At 39.5% G+C, this 15,022-nt stretch overlaps 1 protein-coding gene across 4 annotated transcripts in view; it reads right to left on the bottom strand.

Moving 5' to 3' along the window:
• Window positions 1-15,022, bottom strand: part of sipa1l1 (signal-induced proliferation-associated 1 like 1) — an 89,068-nt gene that overhangs the window by 16,833 nt on the left and 57,213 nt on the right. For all 4 annotated transcript variants that reach the window (XM_047387809.1, XM_047387808.1, XM_047387812.1 and 1 more), the window contains exons 11-17: window positions 7,860-8,439; window positions 6,221-6,319; window positions 5,133-5,308; window positions 4,387-4,674; window positions 3,792-3,941; window positions 3,239-3,369; window positions 6-103 (exon numbers count right to left, since the gene is read on the bottom strand). In XM_047387809.1, the coding sequence (XP_047243765.1) occupies window positions 6-103; window positions 3,239-3,369; window positions 3,792-3,941; window positions 4,387-4,674; window positions 5,133-5,308; window positions 6,221-6,319; window positions 7,860-8,439 (1,522 nt within the window). The remainder of the gene's footprint in view (window positions 1-5; window positions 104-3,238; window positions 3,370-3,791; window positions 3,942-4,386; window positions 4,675-5,132; window positions 5,309-6,220; window positions 6,320-7,859; window positions 8,440-15,022) is intronic.

Genomic DNA, 15,022 nt, shown 5'->3' with positions numbered 1-15,022 from the left:
CTGACCTGACTGCCCTTCTTTGGGGAGATGTGGATGACTTGTTCCTGCCTCTGGATACGGGGAGCTCCAGAGTAGCCTTGGCCTGACTTGGAAGCTGGGGCCTCTGTAATAACATTGAACAAAGACAAGGTTGGTGACAAACACATGGACAGACCCTGCAGCACAGAAAAGCTGCCGATAATTCAACAGATCGTTATGGGACAAAACCTCCAGGAAGCACACAGCACTCACTCGGTTTTAATTTTGCCTTTAAACCGTCTATTAACAAAATCTCAGATCTGTTGTCATCAAAAGCAATGCACATCAAACAAAAATACATCCCCTGTTGGCTGTGCTTGCTCTGGGCAAGATGTGCTGCATGACAAGAGTCCTGAAGTAAACCGCGGTATAAATGGGACTATTGTGTAATTGCCTATCTGTTATGCAATGAGATATACAGAGCAGGCAGTTAATGAGCACAGCAGCACGAGATAGAGAGAGAGGGCTGGAAATGTAACATCTGTTGGGATGAATCTAAAAACGTAGTTTCCATCTCATTTAGAATATTTATTACGTTGTATGGTTGCACTGCAGCCCACAGGGCTCTCTGCACTAATTAGAGTTGGGTGCACACGTGTAAGCCAGATTGTTCGAGTTCCCGTGGATTTAAACCAGTGTGCTGTAAATCATGACTGATTTAACGTGCTATAGATAAGCCAGGTAAACTAAACGCTTTGGTATTTAAAACCTTTACAATAAATAAAAATGCTCTCCTTAAGTGATCATGAAATCAATAAATGGGAAAGAGCTACATGTACAGCATCTTGCAAAAATATTCTTGTCATGTTACAACCACAAATGTCTAGGTATTTTACCTAGATTTTATTGTGATAGACAAACACAAAGTAGCACACAATCATGATATATAAAAAAAAAATCTGACATGTATTTGAATTCAGCTCTGTTTACTCGAATACTCCGAAATAAAATCCAGTGCAAACCAATTGCTAATGTTGAAAGAAAATCATAACAAGTACTATTTAAAGTTTCCCTCAACCCATTAACCCATAGCTAAGTGAGTAGTATAAAGATGAGAATAAAAGCTGTTTAAAATAAAACAATGCCAAAAATAAATATTTCATAACAGCTGACAGTATTACAGAGCAGGTAAAAGCTTAGCGTTTATAATAACAATGTAGCGACAGTTTAAGGCGAACTCAAAGATCCGCTAAAGATCAGCAAAGATAACAATAAAAGCTGTTTCACATGGTTGAGCAAACTATTTACAGCCAAATTATTACCACTTTGAAGAAGAATGGTTGAGGCGCAAACACACCCTCCATTTCTGCTACCTGTACAACCCCTTCTATTTCCAATGGTTATAATCAGTCTGACAGAGAGAGGTACCCCCAATCCTTGTGGTTTTTAGTATAACAACGGCTACCAGTGGGATTTACATGGACACATTTGATCAGTTTATTGTTTTACTTAGTACCCCTACACATAGCCCGTTCTAAAATGGCCAAACACTCAGTAGTTTAATCTAACCTCCCCAACAACCCCGCACCATTCCAAACCCTTTGTGAAGTGCCTTAATATAAAGTGCCTTTATATGCACTATACAAATAAAACCGAATTGAATTGAAAAGAAAAGAAAGCAATAACAAAGTTCATCATCCATAAGTCAGATCAGCAGTCAAACCGTAGCTTTGACAAGCCCAAGTGATTTTGATGGAGACGAGCACAAATCTCTTATCTGTCTGACTTTGTGCTAAAAGTCCCAATGAGATAGATGGAGAAGGACAATGGTTGCATGGGAAAATAGTCCGAGTATTGTAGTCATTACACGTAAAGCAAAGAATTATACGACAAATACATTCCTTATACTGCCCAGCCCTACTCTAAACGAGCAAAACTGGTAGAAATATACCCCAAAAAACCTGCAGCTGTAATTCAAGAACACAAATGTACACCACACTTTTCAGATTTTTAGCTGTGGGATGTTTCCTTTCCTTCCACTATTATAATTATTGGTCTATCACGTGAAATCACAAACAATACACTGAAACTTATGGTTGTAACAACACAAAATGTGGGAAAGTTTAAAGGTTGTGAATTCTTTTGCAAAAGATGATCAGGAAATAAAAAGTATCCCCAACACTGAACACGATGCACTCTGTGTGACTTCTGATATTTCTGGATAGAGCCTGGCCACATCATCCTTGTTGAAAACTAGAGGGTCAGGAGGTAAAAATGGGAGGAAAAGGAAAAGACAGAACTCTAAACCACACCGCAACAGAGCAGGCCTCTTGTGGGCTGGAATCTTGGCTGACTTCAGCTCCGCTGCCCCAGTATGGATCGTTCCTCCCCAAGCAATCATGAAATAAATGCTATAAACAACCACAAAATGAAAGACTGAGGCCTTTAACTGTGATTGTGGTGGTCAGAAACAGGTTGAGGACATGGCTGAAACTAAATTGGTCAACAATCAATCAAAGCAACATTCTGCTCGGAATCAGATGAAAACGGCTGTGGCTTTCAGAAGCAAAGCTAGAATATAAAGAGAAAGAGAGAATGTTAAAAAAAACTGGATGGTAAAAATTCTTGCAATAGCATAAAAGGGAGTGAAAAATAATTAAAAGATGAATGAGAGGAAAACATGAGAAGCAACGGAAAATGAGGAAGAGACTGGAAGGAGGGAGGGAAGGAAGGAAAGGCACACACAATGATGGTGTGTTGACAAGAAAGACGGACGTGTCATCCGTTTCTCCTTTGCTTTTCCTTTAATAAGGATAATGAGAGACGAAGATCTATTCATTCTTACTTACAATTAACCTACAACATTTCTCTCTTTTTCTACTTGTCTTATTATGTTTCCACCTATTTTGTTTGCAGAGACTTTAAGACATGTATGAATGCTCTATAATTCACAGCTTGCAGGGGAGGAGGAGGAGGAATAAGGAGGGCAATAGCAGTGTTGAGTAAGGCTGCTGTCAGAAATACATCTTTCGCAAGCACTGTTCACATACTCCTCATGATACCTGTCAGTTGAAAGGAAATTAAAGCACAGATAAATATGGAAGATTTCTTTCGTGTGCTGTCTCCTCCTCCACTGCATATATCAACTGCACCCACTCTTTGCATATATAAAATTACTATTTGCATACAGACATATATTGCAGCAAACATTGTGTCTTACCAGACAGGACCCTGCACATTTGAGCTGACTGTCAACAACATGCATTATTGAATAATTTACCTGTTGACCCACGTTCACCTCCACCTTCCTCCATTCTCGACCAGTTGGGAGTGGACTTCCCACTGGATCCGCCCTCTCCAGCCACATCTCGTCTCTCCGATGACATAGGTGAATGTCGGCTGCTTGCAAACCTATGAAAACAGAAAACATGCACAAAATCTGAGACAATACTTTTTAAATGTGTTATGAGTGATTAAAGATGCAGAGCAAGAGTAGACAGAAAGATAACAAAAATTTGCCTCAGGGTTTCAGATGGGGGAAGTAAACTGAGAGGAACTTGCTTTGAAATATTACAACTGTCTAACAAATATACAGTATTTTCAACCAGATAACGATGTAATTAAATTCTGTGGGATGAAATGTCATGGTCTATATATTCTGCGTCATCTAAATATGAAAACTGATGATTGCACCATAGCTTATATGCCATTATAATAAACATAAGATGAATAATGATGACAAAGTAAGTGCCCTGGGGCAAGTTAAACATTAATAGAATATAACTGTGTGGAGGTATGACACATTAGACAAAATATCACCCTATCTTTCTTACTGCTCAGGCATGGACTTCTGCCTCCAGTGAGCAGAACTTCCAGAGGCATCACTGGAACAGGACAGGTTGCTGGGAGAGCTGCGGTTGTGAGGAGAACGACCTAAAGCCAGGGAGGAAGCCAGGCTGTAGCTTTCGCTGCCAGGAGACATCCTGGAACACAAACAAGCATAAAGATACACTCGAAAAATTTATTCACTGGAAACTGAAAATCCATAACATCAGTGAATGAAGAGATAAAAAACATTCAAGAGTAAATATAGTGGATGTTACTCCAGTTTCCAACAAAGTCAGAAAACAGATGTCGGAAGAACTAAATAAATATCCTGCTAAAACAATACATAATAGCTGGCTCTGAATATGTGTTTTGTTGAGGCATTTGTTGTTTGCAATATGTTTCCATTTCATGAACAAGATAAATTGTTAGACTTTAAAAGCTAAAATGTAAAATACCCCAAATTCCAATTAATACAAAGGGCTGCATCTGGCTTTCTAATTAAATATTTTCAATTTTGCACCCTTTCCAAAAAAATTTCAACCCTCTTTCAATATTTTTGTTTTCTATCAAGCCATATTTAAAAAGCTAAACCGCTCTGACCTCTTGGGGTCCAGAGGTCGACCATCGCTGCTGACGCTGCGTGGTATGGCAGCGCCTCTCTCCAGCCTCTCGGCAGACAGGGTCTTTCCCACTGAGCTGCCCAGGCTGATGGCTCTGTTGGGTGTATGGGGCTGTGGTGAAGCAGTCAGGGACTGCTGAGGGCTGCTGGACGTCCTCTGCCACTTGTTATTGTTGCTGCGGAATGGGAACTTGTACTCGAAAGAACCGCTGTCTGTGCTGCTGCCCTTGTATTCAGACACTGGCACTCGATAGAGTTCTGAGCAGCCCCTGCAAAGACGAGGACAAAAGCTTTAAGTTAAAATGTTCCTCAGTATTCACATAGCTTTGGGATTTTGGACTATTGAATGACACAAATAAAAGGCCACAATTGTTCTATTGCCTTGAAGCCTCAGCTTTTTCAGTTTGCACATTAACGTGGTTTGACCCCAGTGCACTTATAAGCTGAAGCTATAAAACGTAGATTGATTTTATTACCTAGTCATTACATGCATGCTTGAAACATGACGTTAAGCTATGTGGAAACAAAATTAAAGTAGGTTTGAAAAGCATTTATTTTTGTCTAATCAGATTTCAAGTACTCCCCTTAAGGACCACCTTCTACTCTAAAATTAGACTAAGACAGTGATGCCAAACGCTAAACCTACAGCCTTCATGGCAATCGTTCACAGAGAAATAGCTGGTATCAATGTGAGTTTGTCTACACAAATCCCCCCCCTCAGACTTACCTGCGTGGAGTGGAATCATCATGTGGTGGGATGACGACAACACGCACTGTCACAGAATTCCTGAGGAGGTCAATCATCTGCTCGTGGGTCAGAGTCGCAACTGCGACTTTACAGATTTCGACCAATCGGCTGCCCTGACGGAGTCCCGCCTGCCAAGCGTATCCGTATGACTCCACCTATGAATAACAAAGTTTGATTGTATGACTTCCAACCAGCAATGCAGAAAAGGAACACTAGAACCTTTGAAGTTTTTCTATGGTTTAGATAAATGGCAACTGGCTTTTTGTTGCTTAAACTGGAAAAAGATTGAAGAGTTGTGCAATAATGTTTCCAAACAGAACTGTTGTTTGATTGTCAACTGCACCCTCAGTGAGCTGCTTGGCTGCAAACTGCACAACCAATTTTCAACAATCAGAGCCTATTTTTGTTTGCACCGTATCTTTGCACAAATTAGGTGATTTTCTAACTGTCCGGGAGTTTATCACTCTTTACAATGCTGTTTACAGTAAACAAGAGACTATTGACTGCAGCAGTCTCATGTGACCTGCTCCTGGACATATCCCTAGATATTTGTGTCAGAAAGGGTTCCATCGAGCGCAGCTAAAACAGGATTCACTGAATTGTATGATGTTCAAACCAAAGTGCTAAGTTTATGAAGCAAAACAACATTGTCTCTGGGTTCTGTCCACAAACGATTAACTGGAACCATTGTAAAACATGTAATCAGCCAAATTATAAATGAGTTATATCAGAAACAGAGTAAACATGCTAAGGTTGACAAGAGGCGAGTTTATTGAGAACTCCAGCTGTATCTGTTGAAACTGAAAGCAATGATAAAGCAAAAAGCATACTGGATGATGAGCTGTCAGAAAATTATATTGGCTGCCTCAACAGTACATATTCAAATTTTTTTTTTTATATTTTCCATAACTTCAACTTCGTATATAAGCAATAACCTGAAAAACAAATCTTTACTTAGGCCTTAGTAAAACATATAATTGCAAAATGACACAAAATTAAGGCATGAGCAAATATGCAATGTTCTTTACAGTTTTTTAAAAGAAAATATTTATGATATAGAACAATACCTCTGCCACAATGCCTTCATAGTTTACGTGGAAGCCGAGCTGCCCCAGACCATTTCGGCGAAGCGTCATCTCAGATGTCTCACAGCCCTTAGTAAGAAACTGGACAAACCGCGGGCAGAGAGAGAATCAGAAACATTAGGAAATCAAACAGGTCCCGATTTCCTTTTTCCAAGCTGAGTTGATAACTGTTTGGGAAAACTTGGACTGTCTGTTTGTAAATGTATGTTTATTTTCATGTTTCTGTAAACATGGTTCTATTTAAGTTGAAAGATTTTACTAAGGAACATAAGTGAGCCCCAAGAGAGTTTAGGGGAAAAAGTATGCAGCCCCGTCACAAATACGCGTTTCTGAATTCATTTGCAGTCAACAAATGAGATACATGAAGGAAAGTTCTCTTTTTCAGTGAAACCCAAGTCTGTGTGAACACAAAGACTTGTTACAAAAGAGAAACCTTCTTGATCGTCTGTTTTATCATGCGACTCCCATTGTTCAGGCGAAGATGGAAGAATGCTGAGAAGCAACTGTGCTCCCTCTCACAAGGGCTGAAAATGAGCACACTTGAAAAAAGAAACTCAACCAATGAACTTACAACAGATCTGCAAAAGTATGTCTAATTCCCAAATAACACCTTCCTATTGTTTGTTGCTATCCATATCATTTTTTTCACCTGTAGTGATGCGCCTTAAGGCTTCAGGGCACCATCATATTTTTCTGTCTCAGCAAAGAAGACAAACCTCACTTTAAAGCAACTGACAAATTATTATTGCACTCTAATATTTTTGTGTGAACAGGGCCAAATAGGGGTATTAGAAAAAAGTGTGAAAATATGAAATCTGGTATAAAAAGGGGTATAGAGACAGAAAAAAAAAAGAAAAACCTAGATGGCTCCCCATTTCCACTCTAAAGCAGTCAACCTGATCATTAGGGTCAGCACCATACAAAACAATACTTCATTACCATAAATCATTGGAATTCCTATTGAAATGTTTTGGTATGCTAGATTAAAAAATACAAAGAATAGCAGCTCAATTCGGGTTACATAAACGCAAATCAAAAAGGCACATGTGCATGTAAACACGCATGCATTATACCTTTCAAAACCAAAAGGTAACAGAGAAAATGAATGATTTTTAAAGCTCCACTCATTACATAAGAAAACTCCTCTCTTCCTGTCCAGTTTCTATGGAAACAGATAAGAACGAACAACCATCATTTCACTGTATGTGTAGGTGTATGAGCCATTAGCAGAATGTTGTCCAGAGGTGTTTCTCAAACTCCCCTCAATAAACTGAGACCCATGAAGAGATGGTGGGCTGGCATGTGGATTTCATCCTGAAAGGCTGACGGCCATCACTGAATAGTAGGAGTGTCTGTGCGTAGGTCAGGTAAGTGGCAGAAGCATATTTCATTTATTTGCCATTTAAAGTGAGTGAGATCCAATTTTTATTTTTTTATTTTATCATGGCCACTGTTTTCTCTTTCTCAAAGCTATCAAAGCGCGTACAACATCTACAAAAACTCTTTGTACTCAGTGTATTCATTTGGTAATAGTAAACAATTTTTTTTTTAAATTAAACCCAAGTCAGCAGTTTTATGACATATGAAATGTATTGGTATGTGTAGGTCTGTGTCCTCTTACCTCAAGACGTTTGACCACTTCTTTGAAATCCTCAGTATTATTACTGATGCTCCTAAGAGACACACTTTCTCCCCGCTCATAGAAAATCTTTAAAGAAGCAGGACTGCTGAGTGTCCAGCCAATCACATCCTTAGTAGCGCAGTTGAACACTACAGCTTTGGCTTCCTGGTCCAACAGGATCAGAAAGTCATTGGAAACAGCCACCAGGGCCTCAATTTCCCCTCCATTCCCATGATCTTCAGCGTAAACTGGCCAGGTCACCGCCCCAAGACTCCGCAGCTCCGCTCCTTCATATGGCCGCGTCTTCTCTTTCTTTTTATGAGCCAAAGAAATGAAAGGAAACTTTCCTGAGGGATCAATCGGAGTGCTGGTGGTGTGGCGCTCTGCAAGGTCCCGCAGGTACTCCTGGCGCGTTCGGGTGGCCATGGCACGAAACTTATGTGATTTGTGGGCAGCATTCTCCGCATTGATCACTTTGGCCAGCAGAAACTCCCGGAACACAGATGACTTGGGAAAGATCACGCCCTCTGGGATTGGGGGGCCGAATGAGGGCATGTCTTTGGAACGGGTGACCGCCACACTACAAGAAAAGAAAAAAAACAAAAAAACGACAACAAATAAGGCAGGCAGGCAGATGTAAAGAGAGACACGAAATACAGATTGTTACCAAAACTGTTGTTATACCTGGTTTAGATTAGCCAATTTGTACCCAGACATCATAGATAATTTTGTTCTGATTTATTGTTTTGTTTGCAGAAAAATCCAACAAGACAATTTCCATTAATACCTTCAACTATTTATATCAATGACTTTTAATTAAAAGGTGGTGGCATTCACTGCATCAGAGATAACTAATGATAAGCTTTAAGAGATTTTCTTACCAAAGCAAACAAAAAAATGACTTTTTTAAAAGCCACACTTTCAACATTCCTACATCTATTTCGAAAGTCTGTTCTTTTCCTGACTCAAATTCTACATTTTTTCCACAAAATTTGTTTTTTTACATTGTGACATTTTAATACTAATGTTTCGAATAGTTGGATTTAGTTGTATTTTGTACAAATGATAAAACAAAGCAACGCTCAAGCTAAGATTTGATTCAGGAATGTGATGAAGGGCTAAGCAACTACTTTTTATTGCATGTGAAGGAATTTACTGACATCAGCTCCGATTCAAAATCTATCATCAATCTATCCTTGGAGATGTCAAATCTAAACTAGATTGCCCTGCACTAAATACCGATTTGTTAAAGTGTAGTCTGTGAGGAAAAAAAAAAATCGAAACAATAGAAGCTTAAATGTTTGGTTTGCATTTTTAACCAGTTAAAGATCCCCTTGTCTAGTTTTAAATACGATCTAAGAAGGTCTGGAGGTTAAAAAGAGCAGTAAAATTTACCTTTTTTATTTTTGAATGTGTGCATTTATCTGTAGATTTTCTGCCAAAAACCTAAAAATTAAAACAATCAAAAAGTTGGTGATGGGATGAATAGAAAGATAAAGGATGTCCTCTACAAATAAGAATAACAGCTGCTGCTCAGTTTAAAACAAAAGCAATTACATCATGTACTTACACATTATATTATATACATTATACATTATATATATACATTATATTGCCCTGTCAAAATTTGGTGTGTTTACTTAAGGTATCATATTGTGACAAGGTCATACTTTTCCTACAATGCATTACGGCATGTATATAGTGCATTATGCCTTTTTTCCTTTAATGAGACCCTGGAAGGGCCATTTGAGGCACTTCGCCCTTTCTGGTATGTCAAGAATTCAGCTGAGTAACCATGGACAGAGAGGAGGAAAAAAGAAAGATGCACCATGACTACTTTTCCAAACCTCTTGCCAAATGTGACTCCTGGGTGAAAAAAAAAAAGGAAAAATGCATCTGAGAAAAGACAGAATAAACGCTCAGGAAAAAGGAAAAAAAAATGTGAAAGGATTTGGAATGAGAGACAAAAAACACAAAATATAGTAAAGTAACATTGTGGCCTGGAGAGCTCATATTCCTACATGGCTTAACTTTTCTAGTGTCAACCAAAAGAGCTCAACCACAAAAACCTATCACAGGTGATAATTGCCAGGTGACAAGAGAAGCACTGGAAGTCGGAGCCCCCATCCCACACAATTCCCTGCTGACAAGCATCAGCACACATGTTGACACTGGGAATAATCACACTGCCTAATAAGAAATACCTGTGTCACCCACCCGTTTCTAAACATACCTTAGAGACAACCCGTCTTCACTGGAGACATGTGGTGTTCAATTATACTAGCCTTCAAATTGATGACAGCTTATTTTCCACCTTCACTTCTTTGTGACAGACTGATATGAAAGAGGAAACATTTTTCCTTGGCTGGAATAGCCTCGCAGGATGAACAAACAAATGCAAACAGGGAAAAGGGATAGTGTGTCAAAGGTTTGTCTCCATTTCCATTATGGTAAAACTGACAAAGTCTAGTCAATTAGAAGACGGAAAAGCAGTCATGACACTGACCAGTGACAAGTGAAGTAAAAAACAAAATGTTTTTTGACAGATGCCATTTAGTGAGATACATAAAGCTGCAACTGAACATTTTTCAGTTAGGTTGCTGCATTGAAAGTGAAAAACAGGTCAGTATAGGATGTGAATTTTGACAGCTGTGATGTTTTGTGGACTCAGAGCAAAGAGTGCAGCTCCTATGGCATATTTCCATTCTGTCCAAGTGAAGGTAATGTTAAAAACATATCTATTGTAAAAGTGGCCAAAGTCAAGCATCTATAGGATGTTTTTCACAACCAGTCCATGCCAGTCCAGTCTATCAATTACGTGTCAGAATCTATAAAAGGTGGCTCAAAGGAAGGAACAGCTGTGATCCAGCGATAGGCCCCATGATGCTTGTCGGAAGCAAAGGCTGACCCCCATGGTCCAATTCCAAAGACAGTGTACTTTCAATTAATCTAGTGAAGAAGATCATGATGGTGTTCACGGAAACATGTAAGCGTTTACACAGAGCATAAGGGTCTGCATAGCTGCAGAACAGGCAGAGTGATTATGCTGGTCATAACGCTATGCCCAATGTGTGTTCAAAACCTCTGCAATGCCGCCAGCTTACAGAGACTTTTAGTAACACACAGGCAATCTGAAAAATGGTGACAACTCCCACGCAAGAATTGACAGTATTGTAGCTATATATGCTTGGGACTCTGCAAATGAGTAATGAATCACACGGGGTATTTTAGAGAGGAGAGCTGAAGTGTTTGCAAGCAGTCAGGACAAAAAGAATGAGACCTTTTATTTCTATTATTTTCCATCACTACAGATGCTGTTAAATGCATTACACTGAAGCTCTGAAAGCACTTGTTCTGATCTCAAACACCTGTGAGTCATTCGAGACAGGACCTGTGACTCATACAGGCACAGTGATGGTGATAAACAGGTAGGGATAGAAAAGCAAAAAATTAGACTGCATGCAGGGCCATGAATTAAAAGGGGGAGAAGAGATGGGAAAGGCTGGAGATGACAACAGGGAGAGGAATGCTGTACAATGAGAAATGCTGGACTATTAGGGCAGGAGGTTGAGCAGAGGAAATCAGAAATTCCTGTGGTTTTAGTGATATTGCGGGCAACAAATAGCTGCCCACCAAGCCAGGCCAAGAAAAACATAAGGGGAAAAAAAACAAGTCAATAATTTATACTGTGGAAAGTTCAGAGGTGGACTAACGTTTAGGGGGAAGGTACATGAAGTTTACCATGTTTCTGTCTTCTTGCCACAAGTCAACATAGCAAAAACCTTTCTAAGTTAGATTGGTTTTTGGCTCAGAAGCAAGCAAGGATATATTCATGATAAAAAATAAAATAAAACATTTGAAAAATGTTATAAAATCTTGCAAACTTTCATTCAGCATGTGAAAATGTAAGAGTGGGCTCCTCCACAACCAAATGTTTCTTTGCACATATGTACTCTTGGGTATTTTAGCACAGGTGAAGCACAATATATACTACATTGCCAAACATACAGGGGTTGGACAATGAAACTGAAACACCTGTCATTTTAGTGTTGGAGGTTTCATGGCTAAATTGGACCAGCCTGGTAGCCAGTCTTCATTGATTGCACATTGCACCAGTAAGAGCAGAGTGTGAAGGTTCAATTAGCAGGGTAAGAGCACAGTTTTGCTCAAAATATTAAAATGCACACAACATTATGGGTGACATACCAGAGTTCAAAAGAGGACAAATTGTTGGTGCACGTCTTGCTGGCGCATCTGTGACCAAGACAGCAAGTCTTTGTGATGTATCAAGAGCCACGGTATCCAGGGTAATGTCAGCATACCACCAAGAAGGACGAACCTCATCCAACAGGATTAACTGTGGACGCAAGAGGAAGCTGTCTGAAAGGGATGTTCAGGTGCTAACCCGGATTGTATCCAAAAAACATAAAACCACGGCTGCCCAAATCACGGCAGAATTAAAGGTGCACCTCAACTCTCCTGTTTCCACCAGAACTGTCCGTCAGGAGCTCCACAGGGTCAATATACACGGCCGGGCTGCTATAGCCAAACCTTTGGTCACTCATGCCAATGCCAAACGTCGGTTTCAATGGTGCAAGGAGCGCAAATCTTGGGCTGTGGACAATGTGAAACATGTATTGTTCTCTGATGAGTCCACCTTTACTGTTTTCCCCACATCCGGGAGAGTTATGGTGTGGAGAAGCCCCAAAGAAGCGTACCACAAAGACTGTTGCATGCCCAGAGTGAAGCATGGGGGTGGATCAGTGATGGTTTGGGCTGCCATATCATGGCATTCCCTTGGCCCAATACTTGTGCTAGATTGGCGCATCACTGCCAAGGACTACCGAACCATTCTTGAGGACCATGTGCATCCAATGGTTCAAACATTGTATCGTGAAAGCGGTGTATCAGGATGACAATGCACCAATACACACAGCAAGACTGGTGAAAGATTAGTTTGATGAACATGAAAGTGAAGTTGAACATCTCCCATGGCCTGCAGTCACCAGATCTAAATATTATTGAGCCACTTTGGGGTGTTCTGGAGGAGCGAGTCAGGAAACGTTTTCCTCCACCAGTATCACGTAGTGACCTGGCCACTATCCTGCAAGACGAATGGCTTAAAATTCCTCTGACCACTGTGCAGGACTTGTATATGTCATTCCCAAGATGAATTGACGCTTTATTGGCCGTAAAAAGAGGCCCTACACCATACTAATAAATTATTGTGGTCTAAAGCCAGGTGTTTCAGTTTCATTGTCCAACCCCTGTATATGCTTGTCTGCCTTCACACACACACACACACACACACACACACACACACACACAAGCTTGAGTGACATCCAACTCCCAATCCATAGGGTTTAATATGATGTTGGCCCAGTCCATGCAGTTAGAACAGCTTCAACTCATCTGGAAAGGCTTTTTAGGTGAATTTAAGTTTAACTTTATTTTATTTTTACCTCTTTCCATGCAGTTATATTCATGTTCTTATAAATGTGAATTAAATCTACTCTCTACAGTAATTTGATAAGCTCTATTTCATGTATCAAATCTTGGTCCATGTGCTTTTTCTCGGATTCATATTTGACTTGTGAAGCATTGGGTTCTCATGTATGCATCATGTCAAGCTCCGTTTCAGATTTATGAATCACAGACAGGAGACATAAAAGGATTTGTTTAATATTCACTGTGCAGCAAGGCTCATGTGTATTTATTTGGGTTGTTTCTCTGTAATGAAGTAGCCACATGGGGAGAGATTAAGGCCTCAGACAGCAGTTAAAAACAGCTTGGAGTCAAACGGAGTGCAACTACAAAACAGAATATTACACAACAAGATAAGACGGAGGTAATAACTGGAGTCTAAGGCAATGTATGCTTATAGGTGTTTGTTTTTTGCATTCTGATCATATTACACCTTTCTGACCGAGGAGTAATAATTCTTGAGCTACAGAGAAGGCTCTCCAGACTCCCAGCCAGTTTCATGATGGATTGCTGAAAGTACAAATCTCTGTGGGCAACATCATTCGGGCATCATTCTTTCAGCTGTGATCAAAGGGGATTTATGAGAAACACACTTTCGTGTTTACCAGAGGTTTGATAAAAAAATATATATATAGATTAGGATTTAAACTTATTCCAAAGAATTCCATAAAATCTTGTGGTTGGTTTTTTGTTTAACGTTTAACTTTTTCCTCAAAAGAATGATTCCTCCAGGACTAGATTTGGGCGTGTTGTCAGTTGTTTTGAATGCGTTCCACTTGTAGGCTATTTTCCGTACAGTGAAACTGCTGATTTTAAATTCCTTGAATTCTTTGAGACAACCCTTACCGGACTTAAATGCTGCAACAACCGTTTTTCTCAAAGCCTCAGATAGGTCTTTCAAGTGGAATCTCACTCCAACCTTCTGGAGCATCCAAACTAAACATCTGAGGTTTAAACAGGATAAACCTCCTACAATTGACTAAACATTTAAAAAGTCTTTCATTCTGTCAGTCAGTCATTTTCTACCGCTTATTCCATAGTGGGTCACGGGGGAGCTGGTGCCTATCTCCAGCAGTCTATGGGCGAGAGGCAGGGTACACCCTGGACAGGTCGCCAGTCCATCGCAGGGCATGGACTGTTTTTATAAATTGTATTACTTAAATCTTTCAGCGTTGTTAAAATGTATAATAAATATCTCTGTGTGGAAGTATGTAGAAAAAACAGATTTCAATTTGCCCATTTATTTTTTACACAATATTAGGTAAAAAATAGCTAAAAAGTTATAATTTTATAATAAGTAATCAGTTAAAAAAAATGATTTTACTATTACTGTAGCTACATACAGGTCCTTCTCAAAATATTAGCATATTGTGATAAAGTTCATTATTTTCCATAATGTCATGATGAAAATTTAACATTCATATATTTTAGATTCATTGCACACTAACTGAAATATTTCAGGTCTTTTATTGTCTTAATACGGATGATTTTGGCATACAGCTCATAAAAACCCAAAATTCCTATCTCACAAAATTAGCATATCATTAAAAGGGTCTCTAAACGAGCTATGAACCTAATCATCTGAATCAACGAGTTAACTCTAAACACCTGCAAAAGATTCCTGGGGCCTTTAAAACTCCCAGCCTGGTTCATTACTCAAAACCCCAATCATGGGTAAG

Source organism: Girardinichthys multiradiatus, chromosome 15 (genome assembly GCF_021462225.1).
Source record: "Girardinichthys multiradiatus isolate DD_20200921_A chromosome 15, DD_fGirMul_XY1, whole genome shotgun sequence".
NCBI classification, from domain to species: domain Eukaryota; kingdom Metazoa; phylum Chordata; class Actinopteri; order Cyprinodontiformes; family Goodeidae; genus Girardinichthys; species Girardinichthys multiradiatus.
Note: the sequence above shows the minus strand (reverse complement) of the source record. Positions and strands in the feature narration are given on the sequence as shown.